This window comes from Serinus canaria, chromosome 1 (genome assembly GCF_022539315.1).
Source record: "Serinus canaria isolate serCan28SL12 chromosome 1, serCan2020, whole genome shotgun sequence".
Taxonomy (NCBI): Eukaryota; Metazoa; Chordata; class Aves; order Passeriformes; family Fringillidae; genus Serinus; species Serinus canaria.
Genome location: NC_066313.1, coordinates 83,319,453 through 83,347,394, shown reverse-complemented (window position 1 = coordinate 83,347,394; position 27,942 = coordinate 83,319,453). Strand labels below are relative to the sequence as shown.

General features: G+C 35.0%; 1 protein-coding gene across 1 annotated transcript in view; it reads left to right on the top strand.

Moving 5' to 3' along the window:
- VWA3B (von Willebrand factor A domain containing 3B) overlaps nucleotides 1-27,726 on the top strand; it is a 60,577-nt gene extending 32,851 nt beyond the window's left edge. The window contains 16 exon segments of the mRNA XM_050979831.1: nucleotides 1,823-1,921; nucleotides 2,896-3,078; nucleotides 4,450-4,577; nucleotides 5,668-5,774; nucleotides 6,439-6,615; nucleotides 7,406-7,442; nucleotides 7,564-7,720; nucleotides 11,090-11,208; nucleotides 14,010-14,060; nucleotides 15,220-15,439; nucleotides 19,177-19,297; nucleotides 20,064-20,188; nucleotides 21,377-21,514; nucleotides 22,044-22,141; nucleotides 25,233-25,399; nucleotides 25,402-27,726. Of these exon segments, the coding sequence (XP_050835788.1) occupies nucleotides 1,823-1,921; nucleotides 2,896-3,078; nucleotides 4,450-4,577; nucleotides 5,668-5,774; nucleotides 6,439-6,615; nucleotides 7,406-7,442; nucleotides 7,564-7,720; nucleotides 11,090-11,208; nucleotides 14,010-14,060; nucleotides 15,220-15,439; nucleotides 19,177-19,297; nucleotides 20,064-20,188; nucleotides 21,377-21,514; nucleotides 22,044-22,141; nucleotides 25,233-25,399; nucleotides 25,402-25,601 (2,127 nt within the window). The 3' untranslated portion in view covers nucleotides 25,602-27,726.
- The last annotated feature ends 216 nt before the right edge of the window (nucleotides 27,727-27,942 follow it).

Sequence of the window (27,942 nt, the reverse complement as noted above, 5' to 3'; positions counted from 1 at the left end):
GCAGGCATAAGTCTGAGATCAAAAAGCTGTCTTTACAGTGAAGGTGAAATGAACAGAGGGTTGCCCTGGAATATTATTCAGAGTAGATCCTTTGATCCCATTTTATGCTCTTTGGTCCCAAGATTATGAATAAGGAAGCTGAGCTGGAAACAGTAACTAACTGCTCCTTAAAAATCCTTTAGATGTAATAACATCTAAAATTTTAGTGGTAGTACTGTTATATAGTTGAAATATGTCATTGTTGTTTAAACACTAATAAAACTGTGTTTATTTGTAACAGTAGCAATTGAGAAACCTAAAATGAACCATAAGGTACAGAGTTATTTTCTTTTAAACCTTAACAAAAAGGTACAGTGTTATTTTCTGCACATCATCAGCATCCACCCTGTGTTCCCATGATATAAAAAGAATTTAAGGAAGCTGTTTTGTTTTAAATCTGTTCGGCCAATTTACACATGATAATAAGCAATGTGTCTAAAACTTTATAATTACTAAAACATCAGGAGTATTAGATACATTTAACAACTTTGGCTGGTTATTTCTTACAAGTGGCTGGTTATTTCTTAAGAATTGCTTGTGAGTCTGAAGAAAAGATAATTAAGTAGATGAGCTTTCACATTGCCTGGTCCATACACACTCTTATGTAGCCATAAAGAGCAACTGTCAGAATGTACCTTCTGTTCCATTTCACCTGATTTCCTTTGCCCTGATGGGAAGGACTGGAAGAAATTTCAACACAGTTAATGGGACTGAAGAAATAATGGTATCTCTTAGCATATATTTGCATGTATGGGTCAATGTTAGATATTTACATTTATTTTCTGTAATGCATTATATACGTGGATGCTGAATCTCTTCTTACACCACTGCAATCCTCACTGCCCTCCAGAACAGTACTCAGGTTTTATACAAGCATAAAACAGACTCTTACCTTTCTAGAGGTTTTGCTTTGGTTCCATTAAAGACTAAGACTTGATGAAATAGTTTTTCATACTGGTAAAACTTACATGTACCTTTAGTTTAGAAGGTTTTGTACACAATGTTTGAAAGGTGGACAGTTGAAGATGTAAAGTGTAGGACTTGAGTTCCTAAGCCATGAAATGTGTTTCATTGAATTTAGTGTAAAAAGAAGAAAGGCAGATCATGATCACTAAGTATGTGAATGACATAGGAAAAGTGCTAGTATTACTCCAGTGGAAATTTTTAGTGAGCACAGCATTAGTTTGCTGGGCATGTTTTGTTGCTACAGCTAACTTTTTCGTGCTAAAATATAAATGATACTTACATTAATGTGTGAAAGGGGTAGATGGGAGAGAGTTTGGAAAAATATGTTTGGAAAACCAAGAACTCCTTTACCAGTTTTGGAGAAATAAAATTGTGCAACTCTTTTGAGCAACATTTGAACTGTTTGATTAAGTAAAATATGTGTTTCAAGGGAGTGTGATGAGTTGGCAAGCAGGAGCATCAGTGGTAAAAATGAAGAGAATGCATCTTTCTTCTTAGGAAGAATGCATCTTCCTATCTGTTTATAGTTTTGTAGTGATTGCTTTTGCTTGTACAGCTCAGATTGCTGCTGCCAGCATTTTGCTTTTGTGTGTTTGCATAAGCACTGAATACCAATCTGGTATCAATTTATTTTACATTGACACTTGCTTAGCTTTTTTTAGCTACATGGCATAAGTGTTTTCACCATTTTATTAGTCATTTTGGTGCTGTATTATCCCTTGAATCAGTACACTGTCATTATGAATTTAGGAACAGAGGAAAAGAATTGTTTGTATTTATAGCTGTTTCTTTTTTCTTTTTCTCCTTGGTTTCTTAGGTTGGAAGTTCCACAAATACACTCAAAGCTCTCCAGATTGCTCTTGCTGATACTGACACTCAGGCTATTTATCTCTTGACTGATGGGAGACCTGACCAGGTATTTCAAAATGAGAAAACAGAAAAACCAGAAAAGAGGTGCCAGCAGTTGGAATTATGAGATGAATGTCATGCCTGCAGTGCTGAATCTTGTGGAGTCTCTTGGATGTTTATTGGCATTGTTTCACAGTTTTCCTAGCTAAGAGCATAAATTAATATTTTACCAAAGAATGATTTGGCTTCATGTACAATTTATATTCTTATTTTTAATATTTTTATTAAGTTCAAAATTAGGGAATAAGTAATTTCTTTTTACCTTGTTAATAATGTTTTTTATCCCTTTTTAACAGTAAAATAAAGGAAATGGCTGATGTTGCTTTTAAGTATTAAGGTTCAACCAACACAAGTATTATATTGCAAACGTTGCCTGATTTGTCAAGATTTTTGAGTATTTTGAACAACTGAAATGTTATCAGAATTTAGAGAACTGAGTCAATAATTTCTTTCTACCAGATCCTTCAGCATTTTTGGAGATGGTAGATCTACTTTTTCACCTAATTTTTATTTCTTTATGGGAGGAGGAAGCTAGCTTTTCTAGTTTCTCAGCCTCTACTTTGTTTCCTGGTATTGAATCAACTTTTCTTTGAACTAATTTGGTTTCTTAAAAAGATCCACACCCATATACTTCCAAAAATATTTATAATATATCCAGTGATACTTAAGACTAATGAAGTACTTTAATTTCCCAAACATTAGTAATTTATTTTAAAACTTCAGAAACAAAGAGTACTGATTATATTAAGAAGTTACATAAAGTGCCTTAATGCACTTATCAGTCTTTCAAACTCAGTTTGTTAGCTCATTTAGCTAATTTCTGATTGAAATGGTAATCTGTATAAAGTGGATGTTTTTAACTGATCTATATCTGTCTCTGAGCAACAGAACAACTGATTAAATTCTTACAAATTGTCCATGTTTTGATGAAGATGTTTCTAGATGCCACATTTTTAACATAAAGGTTTTTTTGATTTTCAGCCCCCCCAGATAATTTTGGCTGAAGTCCAACTTCACTGTAAAATTCCCATCCATACTGTATCCTTCAACTGTGATGATATAGAAGCCAATGAGTTTTTGTATGAACTATCTACTAAAACAGAGGGGCGGTTTCATTATTACAACATTTATTTGAGTGATCCTGATACTACAGAGTTTATTTTTGTGAGTATCTGAAAATCAATACATTTGCTACTTCATGCTACTTTGGAAAGCCACATGACTTGCACTATTGTGATTTCATATTACAATAGATTACTAAAAAAGAGAGGGCTAATCCTAGTCAGATTTGACGTGATATGAAACCAATAATATGATTGTTTCGCTTGTAAAATTTTTCTAGACAACAACAAAAAAAGGCTAAATATAATGCAAATTACATTTGTAGTGCTATTGTTGCAAACACATTCTCCCTCTCCTGATGCCCCCGTCTTGAAAACTAAAACCTAAAAAATACATGTAGACCAAATCAGCTCTGGAAGAAACACATGATCTCTGCTGTTTCAGAAATAAGTTACTGTTTAAAATGAAAGTATGGTTTGTATCCTGTTAATAAATAAGAGAATGCAGAGCTGAATTTGAATGATAATGATTCTATGGATTTTTGGTACAAGTTTGTACTACAGTAGCTGCTTGGGAGAGATCTATAAGAAATAAGATGACTAGAAATGCAATCATCTATCAAGTGTGACTAAGCAGCTCAACAATCCCCAACAGGAAATTTCTGAATAAACTAACAGAAGCACCCATTTGAAACATATTCTTGCTTTTAATCAAAATTAACACTCAGTGAATTGATTGCATAGATTTCAGAAATGGTGGTAGTTGAACCATGAGAACAAGACAGTACTAGGAAATTTGAACTTTACAGACACCAGTTAGAAATGAAGATGTGAAAATAATCCAGCTATTAAAAAATGTCAGTGTACTGGGCAATTTCAGTGATTCTGCTGGTGTGGACTGTGTGACACTGCTCATGTTGAAAAAATGAGGGCCAGAGTCTGTGTTGTACATCTCCAGACTTGGTCATGGGAGCCTGTGGTCCTGTGGGAGTTCCAGCCTTTTTGGAATTTCCTTCCTGTTTCCTCCTCTAGCCTAAATGATTCCTAGTCAGTTCCAGTGTTCACTTGAAGAGTATGTTGTTTGCTTCCCTGGGCCTGGGACAGTCTGTGATGCAGCTGAGATCTGTAGAATAACAGGCGATGTACCTTGTATTGTATTTTATTTATTTGCTTATTTTCTTGCTTGCTTGAAATGAGTGGAGCTAGTGACCTCATTACCTTATTCAGAAATACAGCTTTTCATATCCAAGGGCAACTGGCTAGTTAGGGAATACTTGCCATTTTCCTAGAAAGGAAGAATAATTTGAAAGGCTATAAAGCCAAGCACAAGAGCCTACCTGAAAAAGTATACAAAATTTGGAAGCTGTCCTGAATCATTATTCAGAATTATTATCAGAACTTGCATCATTTCAGTTCAGAAATGAAACATATTTTGGAGTAATTGTACTAAAACATTTGATTTTCTTTTTGCTAGAATAAAGACATATATCTTTTGAAAAAAGAAATTGATCAAGGAGAGAAAGATCTAGAGAAAGTGAAGACCTTTCATGAGAAAAGTCTGATGAGGAATTCTTATAGTGAAGAAAATTATCCAGAGAATAAGTATGTCCTCATTGTTTTACTGTGTTCATGATAGCTGTGAACTATCTCATACATTTTTCCTTTTTAAAAGATGGTTGTTGCTTTCTTACTCTCAGGGTTTTTTTTAACAGCCAAGGTAATGGAAAAGAAAAATTTGGAAAAATTAACTAATACTGTGATGCCTGAAACAAAATTATCACAAATATATCAGTAGTCTCAACATATTACAAATAATTAAAGCAACGAGAGGAATTTTTTTTTCTCTCCAACACGTGGTAAAATTGGTCCCTCTGACCTAGAGAATTCATGAAAAATTGTCATCTAAGTAGAGCTGGCTTGATACCTCATGACTAAATGGCTGCTCATTGGAATATGCTGATTGAAACATGAATTATGTACAAATGTACTTGTGTATTTATTTGTGCAGTGATACTAAAAAACATTTTAAAATGCATTAAAAGAAATCAGATTTCTAAGACAGAAATCTATTTAAAACAGTAAAAAAATGAAAATAAAGTAAAAGTTATTACAAGTGGACAGTGATGTGTTATGATTTCATGTATGAAAGAGCAGGTAGGATGTCCAGTATGAAAATATTTTTAAGAGCTTTTTTCAGGATCTGCATATTTTATGTTTTATTAATGCTGGGGCACAGATATATATGTGTGTGTGTGTAGATATATCTGCATATGTATGTATGTGGCAGATATTCTCATTGCTGATGGTAGGTACTTAGCCCTGGGATTCAAAGTAGCTATTAGGAAGCATTCTGTTCTTATTCCAAATACATGAGTGTTATCTTAAAAGTAATGAACATATTTTAAATAAGCTAAGAATTTACACTAAAAAAAATTAAAAAACCTAAGAATATTTTAACCTGCTGTGAACTCTCCTTTGAAATGCATATTAGTATAACAGAAAATATTTTGCACTGTTCAAAGCATTTGAAATCAGTGTTTAAATTGCCAGAAAACTTCAGCTTAGTGTTTTTTAAACTGGTGTTATATATTTGCAGTAATTTCTTTTTTGTCACTTACAAGCTGTAATCACAAGCAGACACACAATGTGTCCCTGTTTCTAAACACATTGAAGAACTGAGTACTTCTCTTAGGAGTAGGCCGAGCTGTGCTTCAGAAGAACCATCAGTGCCGTCACATGAGCAAACCAGGCAAAGCACTGCTGCCAGTCCAGCCCAAAGAAAGAAAGCATTACATGCAGGTGAGACTCAGATGAGCTGTAATTCTCAGCAGAATTCATTCACTAACTTGAAAAGATTCTGTTACAAATAGCAAAAACCATCCCTTGTTTTGGGAACAAATTAATAGTTTGCTGACTTAAGTAATCACCATTTTGAAAATCTAAACTTCTCTTCATCTCTGCTTTTCAGCCATCCTACTTATTTGGTGCAAACAGAGAAATGTCTGATGATGTGTGCTTTGTCACAGGCCCTGCCATGAAAAAGTAGCTGTTTTAGCAGAATGTTTTGAAAGCTCCATAAACAGTTTTTTAACAGTAGATATTAAGCCTTAATCTCTTTTTATTCTAAGTACATAATTGGCAAGAATAAAGAGGTGATCTATATTGTACCATTTGCAGCATTACTTACACTAATATTTCCTCTTACTACACCCATAATAATACATTTCTCCTGGAAGTGTCCTTTGTATGCAGTCTGAAACTGAATTTACCCAGCTGAAGTAAATAAACCCTCATCTTTGGGGAAAATACAAAGTACAACTTAGCATTGAAGTAGTTTTCTGCTTGATGTATTGTGTAGGCAGTCACTTAAAAACTGAATACCAAAGAGGAACTTAAAAATCTCAGGCATGTATTTGAGCAGTAAGTTAGCTCACTTCCTTTCTTTCCCTTTCAACAACTACAGATCAAAGAAACTCAAGTCTGCTGCAATTCCTGAGCCGTGGTGTGAAATTTAGGGAAGAAAGCCCAGAGGAAGGAGTGTCTCCAGAGGAAAAGAGTTTTTCTGTCAAAAAGGGTGTGAAATGTTCAACCATTTTCAAAGGCAAGTTGACAGAACAAGAAGCTCTGACTGGGGAAGATGGTAAAGTTTCTCCCATTACATTTGAAACTAATGGTACCTTATTTGAGGCAAAGCTGTGCAGATCTGCAGCACAAAGGACTGAAACTCAGCAGAGATACAGAGTTGGACATGAAGTTGGGTTTTGTGACAGTGTCCTTACAGCTGTGTCCAGACTCCTGCCAGTTCTCAAACTAGCCTTTTACAGCTGGGTTTTTAATGGGGCTTAGAAATACATCCAGATAATTTAATTTCTTTCAGTAATTAGTCCAACTCTGAACTTTATGATATGTCTTTTAAGTAATTCTAAAACCTTACCTTATGACATTTGAAGATGTTTGACTTTTTTACATTTCAGCATTTTATGTTTAGTTTTTATATATCTTCTATAGAGATTTTCATAGTGGTGTACCTTAAATTAGCTACTCCTGGCCATCTCATTAGTGGTAGTACTTGGTGTCACATCTTGGCTTGGGAAATGGGCTGGTTAATGTTTGGTCTTGGTCAAAAATAAACAAACAGAAACAAATTTCAGTTTAAAAAATTGCCTTCCTGTTTTATAAATTTCTTCTCTGGCTGATTAGGGCTCATGAGGCATATAGTAGCACTGTTACTATTGATCATGCACCAGGAAGGCGAGGAAAACTAATTTTCACTGATTAATTTAGCAACTGAAATGTTGTACAGTTGTTGTGCATGATGCTGCTTGTAGGCTCAAATAAAAAAATTGATGCTATTATATGGCAACTAATTTAGGCATACTTTTGTGTGCACAAAACCTCTGAGATAACAAAATGCAAATGTTTTCTCTTAGATCTGAAAATGCAGAGTGTGAAAGGGGCATCTGAAAGGTATGTGTGTGCACGTATAAATGCATAACAAAACTTACAGTTTACATACTTTCTTCAGTCATTTTGAACCTTTCAAATGTATTTCTACCTTAAGCTACATCTCACAGTCTCTCTTTTCTAGCTCTCTAGATGTCCCTTCAGCTCTTTGGTTAAAGACCCATGGCTTGGCTGCTAGGCGACTCACCATCATGGATGCCTTAGCTCCTACAACTGTCCTTCACAGTACAAAATATATCCCAGTTCTGGACAAGCATGTAGTTTCTAAAGTATTTGATAAGGTAAAACTCCTGCACTGTTTGAAAGCTAGAACAAAACTTGAGAGTGTTTTCAAAAGGTTTTTTAAAATTAATTTCTAATTGTAGATTTTTGATGTGCACTAAATGTGTCATGCATATCTGCATGTTCATTCATGCTTCAGTAAGAAGATAAAACTGATGGTTAATAGTATGCCTTTTTTCAAAAGAATTTAAAGAATTCAGACCTTCAGTGGTTACAAAACTGTGCAAAACAATCTACCATAAATTTAAAACAAAAGACATTGGGAATTTCACAAAACTCTTACATCTCCTTTGTGAGTAGTCACTTCTTTTTCCTTCTTCTTCTGAATATATCTGAAAGGTCCTCTTTTTTCCATGTTTTTCAATGAAAAGCCCTTGGAGTCCTTTACAGACAACCCTTGCAAAAAATAAAGCAGTCTGTAAAACAGTCTGTCTTTAAAAGTAGTCTAAATTATGATTCAGCAAGTACTGTGTACAAGTTGTTTTTGATAGCAATTCATAGGAACTCCTGGTAGTCTAGTTCAGGACTGAATTAAGTTCAGTCTTATTTGAATTGACAGGTGCTGTACAGAATCCAAACAGTGATCCATGGGCTTTCTTTAGATTCAGGGATGTAAAGGCAAAATAATAATTTTTGTAATTTCTTCATACCTACTAATCTCCATTAGTTGTAATAAGACACTCAGTTTCTCAGGCAGTGGAGAATTATTGATGTGTATAAAGGAATGGATTTTTCTGGATCTGAAGCTGAGTATGGAAAATAAAGAGAAGATTGAGGGTTGCACACAAGGTGAAAGCAGTAGAATTTTTGAGCTACAGAACACACTTGACCTCAAGCTTCAAGCCAGCATATCAAGAAGATAGGGTGAGACTAGACAGTGAGCTTGAATGGGAGACTTTCAGGATCTTGATTATTCCAATACTTCAGAAGATTCCATTGAAGATAATAAATGTACAGATAATTTTGCATTCTTCTTTTTGAGATCTTAGATTTCTTGGTGTGGAATGCAGACATCCTTGTCTGCATTCCAGGGATAGTATAATTTTTATTTTTGGCCTTTGCTGGCAGTGATGATGGAATAAGTATGAACAGTTTTCTTATCTTGGAGATGCAGCAAGAAAAAGGTTTCCATGACAACTGTTCATTAACAAAAGGCTGACCTGTTGTTTTCAGTTCTGTGTTATCTGTCAGTTTCACCTGAGTTATTTCAAAGAGGTTAATTTATTAAAGTACCCATCCAGGTTCATATTCAGAAAAAAATAGAATGGCTTGGGAGCTTGTCTAAATTATGCTGTGTTAATTCTGGGGGAAACCTTCCCTGTAGAATCATGCAAATATATGTTACAGGCTGTGGCATCTCAGTGCAGGTTTGCAAGTCATGAAGTTTTGACTCAGTGCTTTGCTGAAAAGGGTTAGATTCAGCCAACAAAACCATCTCTCTTTGGTTTAAAATGGGAAAATTTTTATAGGGTTATTGTCTTTAAGATTTTGAAATTTAAGGTTTGAAATAAAAGCCATTTTTAAACGAGTGGATTCTTTTAGTGTGAAATTTAAAGTATTTAATTCAGAAAATGGAAAAATATTTTAGCAATAAAAAATTTCTCTGTGATTTCTGTCAGCTGAATCTGTCAAATTTCACTTGACTTCGTGAGCAGTTTTCATTGTTCTCAAATTATGCATAGTACTTCAAGTTTAGTATTTGCTAAGAACACATTCCATTCTGGTTTTTGTCTTCAAAAGTATAATAATGTTTTTATGCTTGTCTGATCCTTCTGTTCTATACAAAGTATTTTATAAATTGTATAAAATATTCATGTTGCAAATTATGCTGTTTGTACTTGAAATTCCTCTCAGAATTTGTAAGGCTATGTAGAGGTAGGCTCCTACATGGTGAGGCCCTGCTGAACTTCTGTTACCTTGGTGTGGGTAACATCACAGACAACAATCATGGCATTACAGAACTTGGAGAGGGGTCATCACTCCCTGCCTGTCAGCTTTCAAACTTCACCTGGAAATGACAAGTAGCCAGATATCACTGCTCAGAATTATGGGCAGAGATTTACCTCATCTGTCTCCAGCAAAATACTTTCACTGACATGTTCCCATTGTCTTCAGCTTCTAAGTGATTTTAAGATTAATTTCGTATTAGGAGCTTTGGTGTGGTCTGGCACTGATGTGACACAGATTTATTAATCAGAGAGAGCCTGTCCTTGGAAAGTGAGGGGGATATAAAGCCACACTGCTGCTCCTAAAAAATTATTTTTGTTGCAATTTGAAATCCAGCTATGCTGAGATGATTCAAACACAAGTAAAGCATTACTGAAAAATGTTCTCAGTTAAACAATTCTCTTTGTTGTTCTATTTTCTGATTGTTTGTCTTGTTGCCCCAACAGGGGTTTTAGTTTAATGTAAATTGAACCTCATCCATGTTTTTCTCATCTATATCCTCATCTCAGACAGGCACTTGTGAAAGATTCCCACTCAGTCATGTCTGTTGAAGACAGGGGGAGAGTAGCATTCTCTTCACTCTGCAGTTTCTTCCTTGGATTTTTGTTTGTTTGTTTGTTTATATTCAGCATCAATACATTGATATGTAAAACAGCTTTTTGTTTACAAACTACTGAATAATTTAAGAGGCTGTAAGATGGTGGGACTTTGGACTGAAAGTTTGGAAGGCATCTTTCCTCCTCTTTAGTTATCCATTTCTAACCTTTTCTCTGCCTTTTGGAGATCTACTTGCAGTTGTATTCATTTTTATTTTATAATGAGGTTTACTTATGAAGGTGTTGTATTGGGATATTTGAAAAATATTAAAGTTCCTGATTCTGATGAACCTGATTAAGTTCCTAAATAGTCAAGACAAGTTTTGGTGACCAATGTCCACCTTGCTCTCTTTTTGGTGATCAGTGTGATGGTGAGAAATATCTCTCTACAGCTTTACTACTGAAAATGAAGTCCTACAGAAAAAGAACATTAAATACATTTAAATATCTGCTCTCACACCTGTATGCTACAATTAGATGCTAGAAAGTATGAGAGTGTTTTAAGGCAGTAAAACCTGGAATATGGTCATATACTAGACATATTTGTTTCCTTCTAACTTACATTATTAGAGTGAGTTGTTTTACAGTACTGATTTAGTTAGAATTACTTAGTAGTTAGGAATCTTAATTTGTAACTTCTTCATAATGAGATTGTTTAATTTTAGAAGAACTGGCTGGAAACTGTGTCTTAATTCTGACATTTTTGGTGCTTAGATTTTTCTTTCTGCAACTTCCAGTGTTTCTTCTGGCTGTTCTGAGCCTTGGCATTCAGTCATTCATAAATTTGTATGATAAATTATATCTGTGTCTTTTATTGTATGATAGATGCTACCATTGGCCCATATTAGCAGTGACAAGAAGGGGATTGCACTAATTAATCCTTGGGCAGTGAATCTTGATGCCTATAAAAAGAAGCTGGAACAAGCAATTATATCCTATGAGAGGCAAGTCTACTCACCAGAAATTTATTGTGGTTGCAGTCATGTTTCAGTTTTTTTCTCAGGTACTCAGTATTTCTTCACACATGCTTTGATCAATACTGATAATTCTGCATGTTGACACACTTTAGTCCACCATCAACATGTAGGAGAAATTTTATTTTCTTTAAAAAAATTAAAGCAGAATGTTAAAAACAGATAATAGGCAAGGAGATAAATAACAACATGTTGCTAATATAATGTTTTTTCTGTAACAAAAGCAAAATCCTTTTACTATTTGGGAGAAAACCTGAAACCCATCATCCCTCAGGAAGAATTTGGCCATAAACATACAATGCTATCCAGACTTGTAACTTAAAACTAAGCTCCTATATCAACAGGCTGGCGCTTAAATTAAGGTCCTGCTTTTTGCTGCCAGCTCTCTGTCACCCAAGTATGGTTGGGTGCATGCAAAAATATAACTGAGGCACCAATAAGAAACTGACAATTTAAATTTGGTGAAGTTTTTTTTTTTTTTTTTGAGAGGCATATGTATTGTACTTTTAAATTTCATGTTAGTAAAAGCACAACAGAAGTAAAGAGGAAAAAGGCATTAGATCTCTAAACTACTTCTTGCCATGATCCAAATTTGTGCATTTTTTTTTTTTAAATAATGCAGTTGATTATGGTGTAATTCAGTAATCATATGAAAGCTTTGACTAGAAAACTGTTTTAATAAATAGTTTTAGGCTGTATTCTAATAACATTTACAAATGTAATTATTTTATATGACCAAAACCCCCTTGATGACAAGTGTTTCATCCTTGTTTTTTGATTAATTCCACAGGGGATCTTTAGGGTTTGAGATTATTTTCCTTGTTAGCTATATGATCATACCTGCTCTTTCTAAAGCATGTTATAGCTTTCTTTTCCAATCCTATTATCCTATATGGATCTTTTGTGATAAAATCAAGAAATTTGATTTGAAAATGGTCTTGATATGTCTCGTATCAATGGAGTTCAGTGAATAAAAGTATCTTGTTTTCTTTTTTCTGTCACTGAGACAACACTGTTGTTATCAGGCTGATGAAGAATTAACAGAAATTGATTTGTCACTCATTTTAATAGAAGGTTCAAGTGGTTTATTTGTGATGGTGAATTCTGAAAAAAATTCAAGTTTTTCATTGCTGTGCCATACCACTGAATATTTTTACATTAACTGACTTTGATTTTAAGGAAAAGAAAATTGTTTTCTGGTTAAACTCTGATAGCATTGCCACAGTCTCCCCAAGACTTTGGTGACAAGTATTACTGTTTACTTCTGTTTACCAACAGAGATCAATGAATTTAGTGTATTTTACAATAGGAAGATTGAGTTCCTACTCCACGAAAAAGAGGTATAGAAGACAAATCTACCTGAAGATCCTTATAATTGGCAATGCAAAAAAGAGATCTCTTTGCTTTTTCTCTACATGTGAAACAGCAAGCCAGTCAATTTTTTTTAATCTAGATGTCACAGCCCTTTTCTAGAAACAGAACTTCCAAAAGCTGCAGTTCAGCTTTGTAAATAGTGGTTGGTCACAAATTTATTGTGACATATGTAGATGAAACAATACATCAGGGCATCCAGGTTTCAAGCACAGAAGCAAACATGCCAGTATTTTCCCCATATGCAGATTGAATTTAGCATCAGATTTAGAGGGAGAAAAGTGGCAAGGACAGAATTTTTGTGGTCTGACAAGGAGAATATACAGCATTAAAGGAGGAAAACACTGAAAGCTTCATGTGTTTGATTTTGTATAGCCAGGAGCTTTTATGACCAGCTCAGTTATGGTTGTGCAGATTTAGAAGGATGAAATAGGCTTTGGAGCATGCTGAGACTGTCTATTGGGAATGAACTAAGTTGTTTGTATTCTAAAAATGCTGGGATATAGTTTCTGGTAGATAAAATGAATCATCAAGAATTTCGTATTCAGAATCTGTTGTTAATGTGGGGGTTTTTTTTGTGCCTGCACCAGTAAATCTGGCAAGACTAGTTGTAGTCAGTCAGGTTACAATCTGAATTTTTCCTAGCATTGAATTTGTTCTTGTATCCAAAGGAAATTTGGAATTTTTTCTAGAATTACAGTAATCTTCTAGAATTATTGATCATCCTTGAGATGATCAGTATTTCTGTAGCTGAAAGTGTGTGATGGCTTGTTTGGGATGTTGAACTAGATGATCTTATAAGAGTTTAAAATTTCTGTCTTAAAAAGCAAAAGCAGAAAGTTTAGTGGTGCTTTAAAAGCATCTTAGACCTGCATTGCTTTGGGATAATCACTTCTGTTTTCCTGTCAGTAGTTTTTCTTCATAGCCAGAGTTTAATGAATTAGAAACCCAAATGGCACAACTGAGGGGTAATCGTAGCAGGGAAAAAAATTAGAAATTAGCATTTCTACATTCAGACTACATTTTCTGAAAATGTTTAATTGGAGGAACTGTGCAGCTTAACTGGCATTTAATCAGTTTTGTTATTTGATTTAACTTGCTGGTGCTGAAGACAGCCATCCATAGAAAATCCTGGCAGGAAGCAGCAGTGATTGCCATTAAACCTTCTATGACCCTGAAACAGTCATGCTGTTATTTGATGGAAGATACTGCTTTCCCATCTTCTTTTGCAGTTGATAATTTCATAGCTGAATGATAAGGATACAATTTGATGATACAGTGTGCTTGGAATACAAATCAGTGCAGATATCTTAAGAAACTGTGCTTATTTGCTAGTTTTGAGATGATCAGCTGCACAAGGAACTGCATTCCCTCAATAACTGCTGTCCTTTCATTAACAGGCGCCTGAACCTAGTTATTTGGAGAGCACTGTCTCAGGAGGAAAGAGACAAGTAAGCTATCACTTTTGGTTTTCTAATGTACCTCTGAAGGTCATCGATATTTGGTAGGTTGTTATCACTATTTCTATAGCCAACTGGTTTAATTTTCAATTATTTAATAAATATACCTAGTTTTCAAAAAAATATATATGATATGGAGTAATATGAAATTCTGGACCCCCTTTTTGTGGTGCTGATTATTTTTAAAGGAAAGGACATGCATTCTATTTGAATCTTGCTTCTCTATCCTTTATCAAATGCAGGGCCTTGTGAGGGCAGCATGTCATTGCTTTTGACATCAGAGTAAATCTCTCATCCTGTAAAGAGCTCTCTAGTGGCTGGTTTGTTAAGGTGTAATAAGCACCTTAAAAGCATGTGCTGGCACTGTATATCACTCTGGAAGTTTGTACTGCACTAACTAGCCTATTTTTTTCTATTGATTTAGAAAAGTATTTGCTGTATAAATATCAGTGAAGTCATCAACTGTTAGTGCCAGAGAATAAAGCAAAGACCAATTAATGAAAACTGAATGTGCCTGAAATAGTTCTTCTCAGAAAAATGGGAATGAAAACTAGAATACTTCTAAGAAGACATAAGCTAATAAGTAAAAAACCTACAATTCTGTCATTAATAAGGAGAACTAAAACCTCATTCTGGTGCAGAGAGGAAATGAAGACTGTTAAACAAAACAGAATGTAATGAAAAAAAAAGAAATAGTTGTCTCTTGATAGACAATGAGTTACAAAATATAGAAATTTGACAGGGTGTCATCCAGAATGTTTAATTACTGATAACATATGGCAAATTCTACATGTACTGAAAAAAATAATAGCAATTGCACAGTCCATTGCTAGAGGAGCATATAAATCATTAGTATTGTGCAGAGATATTAAAATATTTGATTTGTTTTTCAGAAAATATGGCTCAGCCACTTAAATTTCTCTGTAGCTGTGTTTTTATAAGATATAGTTATACCAGGCATGATTGTTCAACCAAACACAGCAGTATCTGGATGAAATGCAAGAACTTTTAGCATACAGAAGATAAATTGGGCAAATCTGAGTCTTTATTCTGCCTTCATATTTTGTGACTCTATCTGTAGAGAACTGATGTAATTAAAATTTTTCCTACTTTTGATTATTAATTTCTTTAAAAATATATATTTTTTAAGATTTGAAGAGGATGGACCAGTCCAATATATGCAACATAAAGAAACTTTGCTGGAGGCTTTAGAGAATTTGGGATGGCCAGTTTCCTATGAAGATGTAAAATTGTTAGAAGATGAGATATTGACAGCATTAACATATATACAACAAGCCGCTGATCTTCAGGAAGCTGTCAAAAAGGAAATTGAGAAAAGCTCAGAATCACACATGAGCAACAATAAAAAGGTAATACATGGGAAAGGATTTTTTCCCATTAGATAGTCCTCTTCACTATGTACCTCTGGAATATTTTTTTCCATGATCATAGATGATAAAGTAGAGTTGTAGCATGACGCTAAATAAAATAGATAGAAGAAAGAAGGTTGTTAAGAAGAGAGCAAGCTTTCAATTACTTTTTTTAAATACTGGGGAGGTAGAAGTTCAGAAGCTTCAGAGACAGCCACAGAAATTGAGCCTCTTAGAAATAAATCACAGCAAAGGATCTTTATCTCTGCTGTAATGATAGCAGGAAAGAGAAATAACAGACATATTAAAAACAATTTGATACGAGATTTGTGGTTGGGTTAATATCTGATAAACAGGACTAAAAAATACTCTAATATTGTAGTAATTCACTGTAATCTTCCATGGTACATTTCTTGTAAAAGAAAATTCAGAGAGAAGAGGTGGGATTCAGCTTCATTTTTTGTACACTAAAATTTACCTGTCTCTAAAATGTGGGTATATGTGAACTGGTGGGCAATATCACAGCATTGTGAACTCAGTCAGTGGCACCTGGAGCTCATTCTGATGTGTACACCCACTTTTGGCTAGGCAGAGAGGTTTATTTTCTCTCTCCATTTCGTTAATACATTAGTCTGGCTACTCTGAAACTATGATTGAAGTTAGTGTTTTTGTATATATGTATACGTGTGTGTTTTCTGTAATTTTTGAGTTTTTTAATTCCATTAAGACTGCACATTTGAAAACATTTTAAAGTCACAAAACAGATGATCTTGATTCATTTTACTTTAGTTTGGAAATATTACATTGCTGCTAGAGCTATTTTGGTTATTGATTTACCTATGCTGTATAATGTCCCAATACAAGAGCAGCAGAAACATGTTTATGTTTCATTTGTTGAGTGTAATTTTACTGTTGCCTTGGAACAACCAGTGTGTGCTCTCAGACATGATGTGATTAACATTGTGCAATCACTTATCCTGAGCCAACCTGCTTTAGGAGTCTAATCAGAGCAGCATCTTCAGTAATTGCTAATCTGCAACTGAAAGGCTTCAAGAGTGAGAGGCAGAAATGCAGATGTAATTAGAATTCTGTTTATGTAGCAGAAAAACAATGGGGAAAAAAAAGAAGAAAAATAGGACGGCTTTAAAAAGTTTTGTTGAAGGTTTTGCCAACTGTGATGTCTGCCCACAAAATGGGTCTAGAGAAATAAACTGCCAACTGAAATACATTACAGCCAGGAAATAGCTGATATGGCACTCAATGAAAATTGTCATTGTGACATCATAGAAAAATCACAATTATCCTGAAACTACTCAACAAAACAGACTTTTAAATTTCCTGATGATTTTAAACTAAATTTAAATAAAGAGCTGAAAACTGAGGTGGTTTTTTTTTCGGCTCTTTCATAAAAATGGGTTAGGCCCATTCAGAATGGGCTTGTTCCCAGTGGCACCCAGGGAAGAGTGGTGGTTGCTTGACTCTGGAGGTGTCAGGATTATGAGAACCCAAAGTTTGAGCCAAGATGCATGGAGATCTGCAGGTATTTTTCATGCCTATTCTCACTTATAGTACAAAAGTCCTATCGCAGGCGTTCCATACTGTTGTCTCCTTAGTGCAAAAGTTTCACACCTTCTTGGTGTTTCTTGTGGGCAGCTCCTCAGAGCACTGACTCTTTCTTCTTCATAAAGTAACCAACTCCCATGCCCTCTTTAACCAGCCAACCCACTACTTTTATAGCACTCTTCTTCTCATTGGTTACAGCTGTGGCCTGTTAAAGTCAGGCCTGTTCCTAATCTTTAATAATTAGCCCAGCTGCAACTCCTTAGGAGTAAGATTACTTTCTACATCATCCATCTTTATTTTCTTATAGTCTGTCCCCCTACAGGAAAGTGCAAAGAGTATTCTTTTTGAAAGGGAATTTTAAAATGTAGCAGCTATTGGAAGAAGTAAACAAAGTCTCCTTCACCCATTGAGGTTTAATGCATTGCCTTCAACAGAAGTAGAGCGAAACATGGTAAAAATCCCTGAGAATCAGATAGGGCTCTTTTGTAATAAAAATACTGAATGCCAGAAATGGCCTCTCCAACAGTGTCTGGATCAGTCCTGCTGAACACCTAAAAGCTGTGTGAGAGAAAAGAAAGATGGATTTGAATTTAGACAGTGTTTCTGAGCCACCTGAATTCTGTGCGACTCGGGATCCTCATTGTGGATGCTTGTGTCGTCTTTAGTATTTGGATTAATGTGGAGGGCTGGAAGCTGCCCAAGTTATTAGTCAAGCAATACAAATTAGTTGATAATAAATATTCAGCAGCAGCTGTCCTTTTGGAGCCTGAGGAATTAAGTAAATGCTTTACCCAAATACTTTTTTGTGCCTGTGGAACTGTAGGTCTGCTCTCAAATCAGGCTTTGTTGAGTTATACTTCAAGCAGTCAGTTAAGCACTGTGAAGAGCCTCGGTTTAGTCTGAGTTTGAAAACCCAGACTGTTGATATAATTAATATTCTGTAAGGGTAAAGAATAATCTAGAAAAAACCCCTGTATCTCTAATTTAAAATATCTCCTTGCTTCTTTTGTGTGTTTTGCTTATTTTTAGGACTTTTTTCCTAGGGTTGTTTGTGATTTCTGAGGGGGAGTTTGAAAAAAAGATACTGTAATAATTATAGTGAAATTGAGAACAAACAATTCAGTCAAAGTTATTAATATCTTTTCCATCATTATTGACTATTACAGAAAATCAAGTATCAAATCAAATACATTGTTTTAGGAAAAAATGTCATCAGAAAAAGAAGCAAGTCATACACATCCTAGCAAGCAGGGGTTTTGTTAAGAGTCTGTGAGTTATGGTCATTTTTCAGAACAATGTGTAGATCTGTGGAAAAATTCGAGATTTCAAGTTGCACATTTTTGTGATTCAGAAAACTGTGTAAGATATGGATGCCTGCAAATTGTTCATGAGGTAGGCTAATAAATATTTTAAAAACTAATAGTGAAACTGATTTATTTAATGGTGAAAATAAATGCCAGTATTTTCATTTAGTGATGAAACTGATTTATTATAAGCAAGTTTTGCACTTGCTTGTAATTTATATTTAGGAACATTATTGTGTGCAGAATGGCAAAAATAATTAGTGCATGAAGAACCCCAAATACTGGGGCAGAATAATGGACTGTGGCAGGTCTGGAAGATGTGATATAATATTTTGCTAAACTGGAATGTTTTAAAATGGTTGAAAATGTCAATTAAATTTTGAATTTATAGTAAATAAATTTTTTAAATTTAAAGGTTTGTTTGAACATTTTTTTAATGACTCATCCCATACAGTGAGGTACTTCTAATGCAAATAAGATTACTGTGAAAACTCTCCTGCCTGGACATAAGAAATGTGTAGAGAAAATTTTCTTATTCTGAAAATAGAGCTGATTTTTCCTTACCTCATCCTTTAATATGAATTGTGCAACTTAGTGACATTTTTTATAGAAAAAGGGTAGCCAGAACACATGAAAATACAGGTATTGTTATGACCAAACAAAACAGGATTTTATAGGGAAATCACGTATGTAAGTACTTCCTGTACTTAGAACTATTAGAACTCTGAAAGTTTAAAGTATTTCCAGTTTGCTGTGAATTCTGTACAGATCTTGTAGCATTACTCTGCCTCAGTTTTTAAATAATTTCAAAGAATTGATTAAGGCTGACTGCATTAGCTGTTGTAGAGAAATAATTTTGTCACATTACAGGGATTTGAAGAAGAAAGTGGGAAGCTGAAGTCTAAGACAAGACAAAAACATCAAATATTTGTAACTCACAAAAGCCAAAAGGTAATTGCAAGATCAGACATCACAGGATTTTATTATCCAGGTATACATTTTTGTCCACATTTTCAATATTATTTAGTGTTCCTTTACACTGATAAAACATAAGTTATAGTCATAATGAACTACTTCTTTCTTAATGACATTTACTATTACATGTGCATATTAATGAAAAGGAATATATATTTTGTATGTGCACGTATATGTACATTTATAAGAAGACATTCATTTTGTAGAGTTGGAGAGCAATGATATGTTTGTCTGTGAAAAGTATGGAAGGAAATCATGAGCCAAGCTTTTGCATATGTCCAAAAAGATCACTAAATGCTGCTGCTTTTTTGTTGAATTTTAAGCCAGAGTGGTTAGCAGGTAAAACTCAGTTCTGTTACTTCACACAGAGAATATTAAATATACTCTGTGTGTATGCATTTATCTTTGTGTTACCTTTACTTGTTTGGTTGGGATGTTTTTCAATTACATGTTTTTAACTGTGGTAGTGGTTTTATTATGTTAACTGTCAGTTTTATTATGTTAACCTGATCAGCTTAAATATTTCAGACCTGTGCTTGAAAAAGACTTCATTTTCTTTTTATAGCACTGTTAAGACTGATTAGTAAGGCAGGGTTTTTTTAGGTACAAATGTCTCCATTGCCCTAGCATACCTTACAGTATCTAAATGAAAATGAAGAATGTATGGTATAGACATGGTTGACCTCAGTGATGTGTGACAGCCTATAGGATTTTTTTACAAAATAATTACCACAAGGGGTGAAAGAAAAATAATTTGAATATTTTATTCTGTTGTTTTTCAGGAACTGTGATAAAGAATATCAGTTCTACCTGTGCACTTGTTGACTTCAGCAATGGGGAGACCTGTGGTGTCCTTGTCAAGTTCACTATACCTGTGGGAGGTGCTATGCCATGCCCACATCTGCAGGTGAAAAACTGTATTTTTTCATGATTGCAAATATGCATTTTATATTTAAAATTATGAAATTCATTTTATATTTAGGTAATAAATTATAGATTTTTTTAAAGTTTTTAAATACCTTTCTTTATTTTAAAGAAGAGTTTTTCATTATAGTAATATCATACTACTTTCAACATGAAGTTTTTCATTTGTTTGAAGCTTATTTTCATTGTAATTCTGTTCCTTTGTTTGTTAAAATTCTGTGTTCTAAATTAATCTATATTGTTTCCTTTATAAAACATGAGTATTTCCCCAGCCATAGAAGAAAGGTAAACTATTTATTTGTACAGTTATTGTTTCATAGCACATAGATTATAAATGTAAAGAGACCCTTTTTTACTTAGTGTGATTTACAACAGGTTTTAACCATTTGGTTTCACAGCATGTTTTAAATCCAGCAAATAACCATATCCTAAGGCAAATAACAGTAATAAAAAAAATTATAATCCCTGTTCATTTCTGGTTTTCTTTAAAATTTATCAGCTGACTATCTGTAATCACAGATGGGTTTTTTTGGTGATTCTTATTTTACACATCAGAATGGTGATGGTTGCATAGAGGATACAGCATGGGTCCATCTGTTTTGAATAAAAGAAACGTTTATAATTGCATTGCTACATATAAAACTAGAGTCATACCCTTTTTTTTCAGTTTGAGATAAAGACAAATCCTGATATAGTAGCTCCTGATAACTCTGTAAGTTCTGTATCTAACTCTAGACACCTGCAGAATTTGAGATAAAATTGTGACTTCTATGTTAGTTTTAAAAACAAATTTGGATAAATCTTTAAATCTGGAATTATCTAAAATTCCCAAGGTTGGTTTAAAAGCTTGTTGAAAGCCTTAAAATTTGCATAGAATCCAAGGGAATGCACATTTTGTCAGAGTCTTCTCCTTCAGTTCAGCTTGCTAGCTAAGCCCAGGTACATTTAGTAGAGCTCAGTCCTTTATTTTTGTTTTGTGTTCTCTCCCCGATTCAGTGGAAATCGCATGATCAGAACATGCAAGGACGAAGTTCTTATTTTCTTTCAATGGTCCATATTAAATCATGGGAACATGATAGAATGATGATTCATGTAAAAATACCTTAGTAGTTATGTCTTGTAAAGCTCACAAGTTACATGGTTCTTGCACTGATGCTTTCCTGGTGCACAGGTTGGAGACTATGTGTTTGCCAGAACTGGGACACGGGCAGAAAATGAATGCTATGTACCTGCCATTGTCATAGCAACACCACAGAGGGTGGAGACTGGTGACAAATTCTATACAGTGCTGCTGTTCAACAACAGGCAGGTAAGTAAACCTAGAGGATGATACCAGTCTGGCTGGTTTTGAAGAGGCAGATAGAATTTTCCAGGCTAATGAGCTCCCTGTCCTAATCTGAGTCTCCAGCTAACCAGAGTAAATCAGATTTCAGAGTGCAATGAACAGCTCGTGTAATAAACCTGAACAAAGAAATTCGGTTGGATAATTGATTCTTAAATCATACTCAATTCTTTCTTCTTTAATACATTTGGTGGCTATCACAAGTTCCATGCTTCTAAAATAAGAAACATGGAGAGTTTTAACACAGTCAGTATAGTCTGAAATTAATTCCATTATGTTTGTTTGGTTTGTTTTTTGTTTGTAAGCCATTATGATAATTTTACTGCATTTTTCACAGCATGCATTACAAAAAATTTACTTGGAACTTTTGTATTAATTATCTTTATTAGAGGCTGATTACAGTTACATTTAAACAGTTGATTTTTTATGCATATGTATCTGCATTGCTTTTGAGATTTGAGTTTTAATTAGGTGAATATTGATTGTGTTATTGCAGGAACACTGTATAAGAAGCGAGCTCATTAAAATCAGCCAAACCAAGTATGCCTATTCCTGTCAGTACATAAGAACAGTGCAGACGGTGGATTCTGAGATGTGAGTATGTCTGAACCTAAAAATACCAAATTTTTAAAATTTGAATCCTAAATGTTGCACTTTGAGTTCAGCTATGCTGTCAGGTTTCCTTACGTAGTACTCTAACTACAGCTACTGTGAACTGGCTTCCTCTACACATGCAACTAAGTTTATGTGTGAATTTACTGCCTTATTTTCCTTCTGGAAATATTGGTGGGATGTGATGGTTTGAAGCTTAGTCCCAGAAAGTTGTTAAGGGGATTGCTGAAAGGTGACATGGAGTTTCTATTTGTTGTAGACCTTATTTTCCTTTTAAAATACTTATTGTTATGTAAAGCTGCACATAAAATTGCAATTTTTTTTCAAGATACTTGTTCATCTTCTGAGCTTAAATCTGGAGAATGATGGAGAGAGAGTGTGCAAGATGAGTATGAGCCCGTACTTAGGTTCTGCAGAATTAATGGGCAGCAAGATATGAAGTGTGCACTGAAAATGCAAGTGTTCCAAGTGTTTATGGATTACATTTTCCTGTTGTGTTAAGTTCTAGTTTAATCCAGTTGAAATTTGTGACAGCCTTCAGAGCACTAACAACGCTAGGATGAACAATAGATCAGAACAATCATCTGGGGATATTTCTACAGAATATATTCCCAACCTACAATTATTTGGAATTTTAAAATTCTCTGAAGCAGAATTGCAGATTTGGGGTCTCTGTATTAAACAGCCTGGATAGAATTTTCTTCCATGAATTTGTGCAGTTACTTTTTTTGAAGCCATGTAAAACTTCATCATGCATAGCTTCTTCCCTGGGGGAGTCGCACAGTTTCACATTTTGTGTGAGAAAACATAATTTGGTTTTGAGTCTTCCATTTGCCTTGACATCTACAGGATAAAAGATTTCCTCTTCCATGTGGTATAAGCACTGCTGCAAAAGAGTCATATAATCTCCATCATGGGAAGTTTATTTCCAAGAGGAAACATGAACAGGGAAAGTCACAGAATCACTGAATTAGCTTGGTTAGAAAAGACCTTTGAGACTGAGTCCAACCTATCACCCAACACCACCTTGTCAACTAGAGCATGGCACTGAGTGCCACATCCAGTCTTTTCTTAAACACCTCCAGGGATGTTGACTCCACGACCTCCCTGAGCAGCCATTCCAATGCCCAATCACTCTTTCTGTGAAGAACTTCTTCCTAATGTCCTGCCTAAACCTTCTCCTGGTACAGCTGTCACTGGTTACCTGGGAGAAGAGACCAACCCCCACCTGGCTGCACCTTCCTTTCTGGTAATTGTAGAGAGAAATAAATTCCACCATTAAAGGCAATTTTAGATCACAGAATCATGGGATGGGGTCAGATTGGAAGGGGCCATAGTGGTCCAACCTCCCTGCTCAAGTAGGGTCATCCCAGAGCACATGGCACAGGATTGCATCCAAATGATGCAATCTCCAGTGAGGAGACTGTACACTCTCTCTGGGAAACCTGCTCCAGTGCTTGCTCACCCACAGATGTTCTTAATTTTCATTGAAATGTTCTAATATGATTATCATAATTTAAAAATTTAAATTTAATCTAAAAATTATGGGTGAGGGTACCGGTTGTGGCCTTGATCTATGGATTCACTGAGAATGACAGAATGAAAAGCAACTGAGGTTCAAGTCCTTTGATTCCCACATATTTTCTAATAGTGATCCCAGTACAGTTTGAAACTCAACCTTCCACCAGCTTGCAGCTACAGCACACAAACAAATGAATGCCTTCTCGTTACTGAGCAGAATTCCAAATCTCGGAATACATCAATGCCTTTTCCCAGGCCATGTCATTGATATCATAGTAGCCTCTTCTCACAAAAAGCAGACCTGAAGACCGTGGTTTCCTTATCAATGCAAACAACCAGTTGAAAAGAGGCAGGTATATAACTGGTCTGAGTTCCAGCAAAATCAGCAGAAGTCTTTCCCTTCTACTGAGTTGGATTGTATTCTGAGGTACCATATTAAGAAAAGATGTGATTAAATGCATGAGCAATAAGAATAATGTCCATTCTACATGCTTTGAGTGCTTTGGTACAAGCATTCACTCTCCAAAAAGAATTTAATATCAAGCTGACTTGCCATTTTTATGTACAAATGAGGAGAGAATTGAATTTTGCATTGGCAAACCGAGGAATTTGTTGGAGAATTGGCTGAAATGAATGCACTAAATGGAGTTTCCATTAACACCCCTACTTTTTACAAGGACTTGGAGTGTGTTTTCCAATGAAACTTGCTATTTATTATATTTCTAAAATAAATCCCTACCTCCTATGTCCTACTTAGAGGAGGATATTGCAGCATATTGCTCATGGATATGCACAGATCTAATGAGAAAATGCTGACATTGTTGATCGGAAAAATGCAAAAGCATGATTTAATTGGAAAGGAATCAAGAAGTTTGAATGCAGTGTTATATTAGAACCTCAAAAAGAGACAAACCGTTTGTGTTAAGTGCTGGTGTAGTAAGGGAAAAATTTTAAAAGGCATGTCCGAGGTTCCCATGTTGACAAGTCCTCAGTGCCCATAGAAGTTATTCAATGTCTTGGGTAACTCCAGCTCTGAGTTCATTGGGATTGTCTTTTAATGTTTTTGTGGTGTGTATTAGGGATTATGCTTAATTGACTAATCTTTAGAGGTACTAATATAGCTCTTATGATTTTAGTATGAGACATTAGTACCTGTTTGGGGCTTTTTCCTGCCATCATTGTGGAAAGAAATAATTATGGCAGAATAAGCACTCTGCAAATGTAGCTAACAAGTTCCCTTTGCAAAGTACAACACTGTGATGTTGACCCACGCAGCAAAAGGTTCCTTTTGCCCACATCTTTTCTGGACTCACAAGAAGCAGATAAGATTAAAGGCCAGAGCCCTGTTTTAGGCTATCCTTCACTTATTCTATAAGTAAAAGGGAGACTGAATTGTAGGACATCTATAGCCCTGTCAAATGGTCAAGAGTGTGATAAGTCCTTCTCTTGTCGCTACTGTGAGATGTGAAAAAAGATCAAATCCATGTCTTGTAAAAGAGGCTTTATGAGATACATGCTTTTAGCTTAGTGGATTTCCTTTTCTGTTTTCCAGCCTGGATGGTAAGACTACAAAGCCCTGCCTTCACCCACCTGTGGAAGATGAAGGAGGAGAACAAGCAAAGAAAAGTATAGTGAAAGAAAAAAGGGGAAAAAAGAAAAAGAAGAAGACAACAGTAGACAAAAGGCATCCCAGGGAGATGATGTCAAACTTGGATAATCTTCTGTCTCCAGAAGTGAAGTAAACCAGAGAGGAAGAAAGTCACTGTCTAGCAATAAGGAAGAATTTAGAGGTAAAGATGTAGCTCTGAAAAAGTGTAAAGAATTAAGCATTTGTGATGGGCCTTTAGCTATTCCCCACACAAGGAACAGATTTCTGCATTTCTGGGTATTAGCAAAGTTAGCTTTCCCGTGTCTTACATGATGAAATTCTTTCACCTCCTTTAGAAACGGTTCTTGACACTTTCTCAGTGTGTGTTTTCACAGCAGTGGCAAGAAATGAATAAAGCACGTTCCAACATATGCCACCTTAATTTCCCTAACAGTTGTAGTAGGAGTGAGGATGCAGTAACACCAAACTTTAATACCTGCTTGTAAGCAGAGTATTTATTCCAGTCCCTCTACTGTTAGTTCTTTGTTAGATTAAAGTTATGTCTGTATTGTGGGTATTAAGTTATTGCCCTGTAACTCAGTGCTTCAGAGGTTAAATTGCTTTTGGTGTATGAGCTGGCTCAGTTAAAGCTGACAGCAGTACCTATACTCCCTGTCAGTCTGGAGCAGAGACTTGGACTACTGTAGGCCTGACATTACATTTCTGTCAGCTCTTCATTTTCAAGATCCTACTGTCAGTGGAAAGATAACAGGATTTTTATCCATACTTGCTAGGTGTACCTCCTTGTACCATTTAAAATATGTTTTCAATGGCCTCATTAATTTACTTTCAGAAGTGATGGGTTATAAATTCACTCAATCATCATGTTTTAAATCAACTTGATTTGGCTTATCTGAATGTTCCTTCTGTGTTCTCTCTCAGCCTCTAAAGATTGTCTGCAAATTCCATATACATTGCTTATTGTGAGTGTTATGGTGACCATTATATAATGGGCATTTTAAGGGTGGCCTGATCAGAATTATATGAGAGCAGGGGGGTTGGGCTTGTCCAGTGAAAAACCATGGTTTCCAAAGGTGGGGCTATGTTGTTTGAAATGCTCAGTTATCCCAGACACTTTCCTCTTGGATATATTGAGATGCAGATGCTGAGGAAATGTGAAATAATCCTGATGTGATCAGCAAGTCCTGTAACTGATTCCCTGCAGCTTGCAGGGAAGATTATATCAGAGCACTGGTTCTCTATGCATTTTAATCCTCCCTAGATTTAGCAAATAATCTCATAGTATTCTAACAAGGCTTCAATGTCAAATGCAGGTTGAACATGCTGAAGAAGGTACCTTGTCCTCTTCTTGTGACACCATATATTTTGAATGTTCTTTTTTTTTTCTAAAATTTATTTTCATTTACAAATCCATCTGTATTTTATCAGAAAGGGAAATGTCAGAGCTGATAAAGTTGTTAAGTAACACTATATGGTCATCCTCACATGGTTTCATTAGATACCTCTTTATCCAATCTCTCTACATGATGGCGTATTTATCCTCCTTGGGTGTAGATAGTTGCCCCATTTTCATACCATGCAAATGTTTCACAGCATTCTGTGTAAGTTATATAATTTTGTAAGTTATATCAAATGTGCTACCTGATCCCTTATATACATATCTTTTTGAAATTTGTTAATGCTGGATTTCATTTTAAAGATGAAGAGAAGAAAACAAATTTACCTAGCATTTTTTTTCCCTTCTGCTCAACCTCCAATCAAGTATGAACTATTAGTTTACACTTACTGCTTGGCAGTTCAATATGTGTTGAGCACCAGTGAGAATCCCCTCTGCAGGTTAACACTTTTCCTGAGAAGTTGTCATATTTGATTACATTGGTGTGGGTAGGTGTTAAATAACAAGCATTGGGAGTTGGAAGGCCCTGCCATTCTAATGAATTATTTAGTTAGTCTCTGTGGACCAAGTATTAAAAATATCAGGTATCTAACAATGGACTTTGCCTTCATGGAGTCTTTGTAGTGCTGAAATAAGGCTGGATATTCAAGTCAGTAGCCTAAACTGCACAAGTGAGGTAAAACACCCTATTTTCCTCTTCAGACCCCTGTATCACTCTGAAGTATCAAATATTGCCTTTCATAGTCTGGACACACCAGTGGTCATCAGGGTGATTCCTAACCAGGTTTTCCTAGTAGTTACCTTCATTACTTCATTATTTCTGGACTGTTTATATCAAAGGCAGATTTCTTCAAAGTCAGCATCTCAGAGAAATGTTTTGAAGAGCTGTGATAATGACAATTTTTGTAGTTAAATATCTTTTACAGGAACAAGGTTATGGTTTGTTTTTATTTTTAGATTTCTAAAAGCAGTCTGTTAAATTGTTTTTTTCTGAAAGATGTATATTCCTCCTGTGTATTCTTTTCATTGTAATATCAAATACCTAAATAATTTGGATGTCTTTTAACTTCTGAAAAAGGTCAATAGTCTTGATCTGTTGGACTGAAGTAAAGGCATTTTCTTCATGTTTGTATAAACGTTTGCTATGTATGTGTATAATGCATTAAAAGCATTTATGTTATCAGTGTTTCTTGCATTTCCTTTACAAAGGTTTGTCATGTCACTTTTTATGTCGAGATACACACACACATACACATA